This window comes from Diabrotica undecimpunctata, chromosome 6 (assembly GCF_040954645.1).
Source record: "Diabrotica undecimpunctata isolate CICGRU chromosome 6, icDiaUnde3, whole genome shotgun sequence".
NCBI lineage: Eukaryota > Metazoa > Arthropoda > Insecta > Coleoptera > Chrysomelidae > Diabrotica > Diabrotica undecimpunctata.
In genome coordinates, this window is record NC_092808.1 from 142,885,588 (window position 1) to 142,894,862 (window position 9,275).

The 9,275-nt window shown below is 35.6% G+C and overlaps 1 protein-coding gene across 1 annotated transcript in view; it reads left to right on the forward strand.

Moving 5' to 3' along the window:
• The window catches only part of LOC140444014 (uncharacterized), a 32,218-nt gene extending 26,923 nt beyond the window's left edge, over positions 1-5,295 (forward strand). The window contains exons 6-9 of the mRNA XM_072535588.1: positions 3,329-3,541; positions 3,737-3,908; positions 4,724-4,803; positions 5,000-5,295. Of these exons, the coding sequence (XP_072391689.1) occupies positions 3,329-3,541; positions 3,737-3,908; positions 4,724-4,803; positions 5,000-5,190 (656 nt within the window). The 3' untranslated portion in view covers positions 5,191-5,295. The remainder of the gene's footprint in view (positions 1-3,328; positions 3,542-3,736; positions 3,909-4,723; positions 4,804-4,999) is intronic.
• The last annotated feature ends 3,980 nt before the right edge of the window (positions 5,296-9,275 follow it).

A 9,275-nucleotide genomic window follows, 5' to 3' on the forward strand; every position in this document is an offset into this window, starting at 1 on the left:
GCATTCATAGACCTCGTACGTATGGGGACCAACTCCGTATGAGCTTCAAAACAAATTTCCCTACAAAACATTTTAGAGCCACCACCAAAAGGTACTTTAGGAGAGATATTGCAGCTGGCAAACCTTTCTCCTCGCCTTCGCCAGACACGCTCACGACCATCTGGAGCTTTTAGGCTTACTCTAGCCTAATCGGAGAAAAAACTCGTTTCGAATCATCGAGGGTCCAATTTTGATGCAATCTTGCAAAATTCAATCTCTGAACCCTGTGTTTTCTGGTAAGCAAGCTTTTTTTGGCTGGTTTCCTGTTACTCAATTCTGCTTCATGTAAACGTCTTCTAACTATTCGAGACGATATCGCGACTTTTCGAACATCTGCTAGTTAATTTTTTAGCAAATTGCTGGTGACTTTCCTATCTTTCAGAACACGCTGTTTCAAAAAACGATCATCAATTTGATTAGTGCAACGTTTTTGCCCTTTCCCTGATCTTCGATGGTATGACTCTGTTTCATTATATCGCCTCACCTTGCGACTGATGCTGGAATTATGTCTTCCTAACAAACCTGCAACGTATCGCATTGAATATCCTTCATCTAGGAGGGTCGATGCTCCCACTGGCTCCTCCATTAACAAACTTCTTTGGCGGTTTATTTTTTATTTAATTTTTATGCAAATGAACTTTTAAACATGCATGTGATGAAAAATATCACAATAAAAAGCTTGTTTCTCACAAGAACTTAGCTTTAATCGGCACTTTTTATGAAAAGTTTAACTCACTTTTAGTCTAAAACGAAGTTTAATACAAATTATTGTTAAAACAAGACTATTATTAGCTTACATAACAACTGTCACTGTCAAACAAGGTCCATAGGCAACTTGTACAGCAAATTATCAACAAATAAAGATTATTGAGAAAGATATGAGTGGTGCGTTAATTTTGTCCAGGAGTTTAGTAAAAGATAGTGAAGGAAGTGGAATACAATAAAACTTTAGTGCTGATATTGATCGATTTTCACAAATCCGTTGACACAGTTGAGCTAAGCAAAATACTATAGGCGCTTAAAGAATGCAGGCTAGATTATAGGTATTTAAAATTATTATACAATAGATACCTTTTTTTTTTCGTCTTTATAGAGGGGGGGGGTCTAGAATCTTCAAAAGACATCCCAGTGCAGGACGCCGCCTGACCAGACCTTAGTGCAGGATTCGTTCTTCGTACTCCCGGCGATAGGTCCCGAGGTACTTGAAATTGCCCTCTCGTCGCCGAGTCTACGCCGAGCGTCTATCTGCTTAACCAGACCCTCCTCTGTCATCCAGCGATCCTGAAGCGGAATGGCAGCTGTAAGGCCGGCATCACTTCCGAAGCACTATCTTCATTCATTCATTCTTCATTCATACACATCCACACTCCATTCATCAGCAAGGAGGCTCAGTGTCTCGTTTCAGGTAGCATGTAGAAGACCCTCATCGCTACTAGTACGGCATCATTCCCAGACGGGCATTTCCTCCTTCCCCACAATCTGACTCACGCCTATCTAACTCATATAGTGTGACCCACTTCTCTAGCTTCAACTTCCAGCATCTTTCACTCTTACCTTTGCCGTTGGTCCAGCTGTCTTTCTTCCTCTTCCTTTTCCTTTTTCTTGATCACTGCATGGATATAGCTGTATACGTTAGTCCAACCTGATTTATTTTCAATCATTCTCTCAATCATTTCTCTTACTGTAACAAAATTCACACCTGTCTCTCTCTCCATTCTGTTTCTTTCCACTATCCATCTGCTGCAATCTAACATCGTTTGTGTTACAGTGTCCGAGTATCCACAGTATAGGCATTCATCTATGTCAGGCTTTCCGAACCTAGAGAGGTAGGCCCTAAAACACCCGTGTTCTGTGAGCACCTGCGTCAGGAAATAATCCAATCGCCTGTGGCCACAGTCTACCCAATCTCTTGTATTCTCTTATATACACTGTGCCACATCCTCCGTGTTGTTCTATTCTTCTTGCCATCTTTCAATTGACGTTTCCCTTTCCTGCCTTTTCTCGACCACAGTAAGGTTTGGGCCTCTTCTCTCATAGAGCTCTTTTCTTTCCACCGCCAAAACATGTAACGGAACACATCCAGTGATGGTCCACAAGACTGCCGCAGACACAGTCCTGTAGGTGCATGCCACTCGCAACAGACTTGTTCTGTCCACTTGTGTTATGAGCCTCCCTATAGGCTGTTATTTCTACCGCCTCGCTTCAGACTGGTGCAGCGTAGAGGACGATCGACTGAACAACACCGTGTAAGGCCTTCCTCCTTTCGGATTTGGGTCCCCCAATGTTGGACATCACCCTCCCCAACGCAGCCGCACTATTCGCAGCCTTCCGGACCGCCTCCCGCACGTGCTCCCTCCATTTTCCATTCTGGTGCAATGTCACTCCTAGATACTTTACTTGTAGTAATTCTACCTACAATTTTATTCCATTTCTTAGTATCAGTATTACAATAACTGAATACGTACCATCAATTACATTTGATAGATCAATTTAAGATGTTCCTGATTCTTTCTCATTCCTCTACTATTAATTGCATCTTTCCACCTTATAATATCGATAATACTGTCACAATAATTGTTTACTTTAACTTATTCACTAAAAATTGTCCAATATAAGAATTCACTCTATAAAATATAATGTATTGTGGTTACTATAACTCTTAAATAAATTAAAATCAAACAAATGTCATTTAGATATGTTAACAAAATTTAAATTTTTACTCTTTTAGTTGTAACTGTTGAAATATTCACTTTGTTTCCATCCAATAATTCTAATAAATTTACAGTGTTCTTCTGAAGAAGTCACAAAATCGTGACGAAACATTGAGACATAAAACAAATAGTTTTATTCCTTTTTATATTTATTTCCAAGCGGTTTGGTTATAATACAATGAAACCAATGAAACCCGTTTTTCCAAGGACTTCCGTATCTACCAGCCACAACTAAGAATAAAAAATGTTGATTGGCTATTGAAGAAAAACTGTGCTTTGACTTACTCATGATAACCAGTCGAAAAGGACCAAAAACAAAAACAAAACGTAGCCTGCTTGATGAGTTTTAGGTTTGTTCCAGTTTTTTTTTTCAGGTTTTAAAAACTCCTTATTAAGTGTTCGATAAAAAATACGACAATTTATAGGAAAAACAATAAGATCTACTACCATACCACAGTATATTGCTAAAGGAATTCTTTATAAAGCAATATACTGTGACCATACTTCAAATTATTTGCAGCTAATATTTATGTAATTTCTTATGTTCGTACCCTTATGTATTTTATTACTCGTTATAGAATGTTCTCGTGACTACGAAGAGGCAGTGGTGTTGATGGGAAGAGAGCTTAGACCTGGCGAGTTCTTTAAGTGTGCGTCCAACGGAGATTACTATCCTATTCAATGCATGGATGAGAAATGTTTCTGTGTGGACACTTACGATGGCGTTCCCACCTATCCTGATGCTAAAGCTATCAATGTTACTGACATATCCAAAGACACTTTAAAGTGTTGTAAGTAAAAACTGTGCAATTTACTCTTTTCCGTTTTATCTAAGAATAAGAAAATAATTTTTTACATATTCAATTGATATGGATCTCAACAATAGAATTATCATACAGATTAGATTCTGGATAGATATAAATATTTGTCAGATATTTTTGCTTATTGATCTTAAAATCATACAGTATATTTACATTTTGTTTTAGACAAAAATCATAAACCAGGTATATTTTATGAAAAATGCGAAGGTGATTATTTGGAAAGTTATAAAGCCTATAAGGCTCTAAAAGACGAAGGTTTTAGTATAATGCTCGGATTTTCATTTCCTAACTGCGACATAGATGGAACTTATAAACCTCTTCAAGAGAATTCAACACAGTAAGTAGAAAAAAAATTATGTTTTGATTTTGTAGATGTAACGGATTTGTCTACCCAAACTTTTATTATAACTTTTATTTTATTATAAGCATTTCTTGGCTATTAAAGGGAAATTAGTTTCATTTACTTATTTTTTAACGTATCTATCCACTTATTCTTCTTCTTCTACTTCTTCTTCTTCTTCTTCTTCTTCTTCTTCTTCTTCTTCTTCTTCTTCTTCTTCTTCTTCTTCTTCTTCTTCTTTATAAGCAATTCTGATTGTTCATTGGCGGATTAATAACTCTATGGAAGGTTGTCACTCCATATTTTGCGCGGTCGTCCGATACTTCTTCTGCCGATTGGTAACTTATCTCTTGCTATTTTGACGACACGGATCTCCTCCATTCCACATATGTGATTATTCCATTATTTTTTCTATTTTGTGTCCATTCCTTTATACATTGTACGTTATATTTTCTTCTAATGTCTTCACTTCTCTTTCGATTTCTCAGAGTATTTCCTGTAATTCTTCTTAGTACTCTCATCTCTGCCGTTTCCAGTAGCCTTTGCGTTATGGCTGTTTCGGGTCTTGTTCTGAGGCATGTCATTATTGGTCTTACACTGGCTTGATAAATTCTTGATTTCATCTCAGTGTTAATGTGTCTGTTTCGCCATATAGTGTTATTAAGGCATCCTGCCAGTCTATTTGCTTTTTGTACTTGATCTCTCACTTCTTTGTCCAGGTCTCCATAGCTAGACAGTGTATTTTATTTGCATTACTCATTCAATACTGATGCCATCAATTTCTATTTTACATCCACTTATTCTTGTTCTAGTAAATATTGCGTGGACAAGGAAGGATCTGTCTTAAATGCTGTTCTTCAAACTGATACTTTAGCGAAAACTATGGATTGCAGTAAGTAAAACTTTATTCAATAAATGGTGTTATTTATGTACTCATATTATATAGTCTATAGTGTCAGCTATTACCAAATTGTTCGTTACCTTTACCTTTTTTCTTTGTTTCCTCAGTTCAGAGATACTCAGTACTCCTATCTATACTCCTAGTAGTATAATGAGTTAACTTGTATTTATTTTTATTTTCTTAATAGAATGTGCAAGAGCTAGACTTACTATGTCCAGTAATGAAAAGCCGACTTGTGATGCCAATGGAAATTATTCCCAAAAACAATGTAGAAGAGGAAAATGTAGATGTGTAGACCTGGATGGAAACCAGATTTGTAAGAAAGAACCGTGCGAAGTTGACGAAAGTTTAAAAACAAAGCTAATCTGTCCAAAATAATAAGAGTATCTATTATTGTACAGATATACGACTGTTAATAGATTATACAATCCAGAATGTACGAAGAATATCATTTTGATCAAGTAAACTATTAAATTATTTTAATTTTGTTGTTTATTTTTATGTTGTTTACTTTGATTTATTTTTATGTTGTTGCACTATTTCATTTTTATTCCACTACAATTTTATTGGTAGTGTTAGATGCGGGTTACTTAAGAAGAATACACCCATAGGATCTCCTACTTGTCGTAAAAGCGACTAATAGGAGCAGCTGATCGCTGTCCGTACCCAACATTCCATCTAAGCCTTACCCATCTCACCCACACCCCAAGAGTTGAAGAAGTTCTTTTGGTCGTGCTTCCCACCATTCGCCAGTCCGTTTTACCAGCGTGGAGAGTTATTCACCAAGTGATTGCTAGTATAAGCAATCTCTTTTACTGACCAACGGCTACGGGCGCATTAGTTGTTGTGGTAGGACTCTCTTTTGTTCTGGGGTTGAGAAATTTGCCCCAAAGGCAGATGAACCTGTATTTGGTCATCGGCATAAAGACGTAGAAGGCAACGTGAAACCAATTCATTAAAGATTATCAGATTTTCCTAAAACAATAAAAATATCAAACACAGTCAATCACACGGCTTTTAGTCCACGGTGGACCTTCAATGGTCGAGAGGTGCTAGAAATCCACATGAGGAGAATCCACCTGAATGTGACAAGTAACTATAAAGACAACAATTCCTTTTTAAATTTGGGGACATGTAATGTGAGCTGCTTATTCGAACAAGGAAAGACGCACAGCACGATTAAGGAAATAAACAAACTGAACGTAGAAATATAAGGCATAAGCGAAATACGCTGGCATGATTCCGGTAAAACATTGGTCACGGTTAAAACGATATACTACTTACTCCAGGAAATGATGCAATATCATAATTATGGAAAATATTTTAAAAGGTGATAAGTACAAGAATATTCAAAAAGTGTAAAGCGGATGTGGGAAATAGACAGTTTGGTTGTCGTAGTAACTTTGGAACATGAGTTCTGCAACAATAGAGTACATATAGTTTCACAACTCTTGCTAAAAAATGTTAAGACCAACAAAAAGATCTGTATGTCGCTTTTATAGATTATGAGAAAGCTTTTGACAAAGTTAAACAAAACATTATCATGGAATGTCTAAAACGAAAAGGATCCGATAAACATATTTATTAAAATAGTGAAAAATCTCTATTGGAATTAACAGGCTGTAGTAATAGATAAAAAAAGCACGGATGCTCAACAGATAAGCAGAAGATTGGGACAAGGCTATGTTCTTTCACAATTATTATTTAATAAATATCCCGAAGAATTATTCACACAAGCACTTGAAAACTTAAAATAAAAATAATATATAATTAGAATTAGAATTAGAATAAAATTTAAAAATCTACTCGAAGCAATAATGGAATCGTCCAAGCAAGAAAACACAACACAGTCTGTCATCTGTTGGTGGGTAGTGATATATATTGCTTATGTATTAATTTCTCTATACTATGGTAGCTTAGTCGGAAAAATGTTGACTTATTTAGCTGGGATTCACCGAGATCTGTAAAAACATGAGAACGATGTAGTGCTGCTTCCTTATTTTTACTTTACCTCAATTGGCAAATTTACTGAGATTCATCGATATCTACCAAAATTCACCTAGGACGAAGAAAAATAGAGGCCATCGTGCGCAACATACTGGTTAGTATTATTAGGAGTTAGGAATTAGTAACTAAAAAATTTCTTTTTAATTGCTACCAATGCCTCCAATAAAGGTAATAGAAAGTTTTTTCCTCTTGCTATTCATTTTTTTGATCCAAATGAAGCCATTTGGGTATCATTAAGTATTAACACGTATATATATATATATATATATATATATATATATATATATATATATATGCAATGGTTAAGCCTATTCCTAGCTTTTGATGGTCTGCTATTAAATTGGAATTCGATAAAAGACAGAACACTGCAATCGCATCATATGGAAGTTTATAGAAGACCAACCAGCAGATTATTCAACTTTTGCTGAATGCATTTTTGCCTATCATGTTCTATTCATATTTCAGTCTTTAATTAAAGCACTTAAACGAGCTTCCACATCTTAAAAGAGAAATTAGAGCTTTGACATAGTGTCTACAGCAAACTTTATTTCTGGCTAGTGCTTTAATTTCAACCGAGAATTTTCCTATTTCTTTGCGTTGGTCCAGTATTGCCCTTTCAAGTATTCTTAGATCTGCCTACTTTCAGTCATTGAGGGTTCCAATCCAGCGCTCTCCTGCAATGTCATCCAGTCATATCGATTTTCCTTGCCTTATTTGCTTTATGACATTTCCTTGGTTGGTTTGATTCCATATATTTTCGTTCGAGATTAGATTAAGCCAAAATATACGACGAATTTTTCGTAACACTCTGTTAATAAAAACTTTTATTATAATAGTGTGTAATAATAAGGCAAAACAGACGTTGATAAAGATGTTAATAGAGACATGGGGAATCTAAAATTTGCATTCCACGACATGTCTCTCAACTATAGACACTTTGTACGTGAAATCAAATCTTGACTGTCTTTTTCATTTTATTCGGATCTACTCTGTATGAATACAAGAAACCAATTCGCTAAGGATTTCTGCTTAGTTGAAGAGACATGTCGTGGAATGCAAATTTTAGATTCCCCATGTCTCTATTAACATCTTTATCAACGTCTGTTTTGCCTTGCAATTTTTAGAAGGCTCAGATTAAGGCAGAAATCTGAATTGTGTTTCGAAACTATTTTACGGATTTATTATCAGATGTCGCTATTTCGTCCATATCCAAGCCATTTTAGTGTTGCTTCTTAAAGACAGAAAAGATTTATTTTTCACGTTGAGAACGTCTATGAATATCTGTTCTGATGAGCCCTATTAGGGCGAAATACGTATAAACAGATACATAGACACTTTGTACGTGAAATCAAATCTTGACTGTCTTTTTCAGTTCAATAATAATATTGTTTTCCTTTAGTGCGTCCCTGTCAAATGAAATCAAACTCTACATTAAAGGTTTGTAAATCAATGTCAGTGCAATCTCTAATATTTCTTAGCCATAATAATTTTGACCTACAGGTTCCGGCTTTACCTAATAAACTCCAGTTATAATTAAACTCTAAGTTAAATGACATGCATTCCGTCACAGCAATTCATTAAAACAAATTCACAAAGTATTGCATTGTCGTTTATTTTAAACAAACAATTGTGCAAATGAGTGTTTTAATTCGTTAATTTTAGACATTGTGTTACAGAATGATAATACTAATTGAAATAATAAAGAATGAGAATTAATAAAGTTGTTATTGTGATTTCTTTATAAATTGGCCAATATCCAGTAGATGGCGACATCAGGCCTTGTTTTTAAGCAATTGTCCACTATACATTAATGATATTATAAATACCTTTTTAAAGCTTCTAGAAAAGTGTTAAGAAGTAATCTTTTATTAAAATACAACGAAGAAGTCTATAACTTATATGATTAAGAATCTGAAGAGCTATAATAGAACCATGACATTTTTATCCTCTCTCATTGGGCATTGGGTGCCTACAGACGACCTCAGCGGCTGGAAAGTTGACTCACCGGTAGCGTTCAGCCGCCTCGATGGCAAGCCGTAAGCCGATGGAAGGTAGCCAAGCGTACTTTATTTCTGCTAGATCAGCGTTTCTCAAATTTTTTTGGTCAAGGAGCACTATTCAGGACAGAAATTCTGTAGGGAGCACTTACCATAGTGCACCTGAAACCTACATAGGTGCCACAGAGAACGCGAGATATTAGTTGGGGGGAGGGGGGGCGGATATTAACCATTACATTTTTTATTCACTTTATTCAATTTTTTTAATCGCAAACATAACAAACTTATTACATATAACGAAAAAACAAAAACAAAATGAATACAAAGATCCTATTTCTAAAATCTTAAAAACCGTAATGTCTTCTTTTTAATGTGAAGAATGAGGCTGCCTTGATTTGCACGGGTTAGTAATATCCGGTTGAATTTGGGATAAATGCAATCGAATGTCAGTTTTCGCAT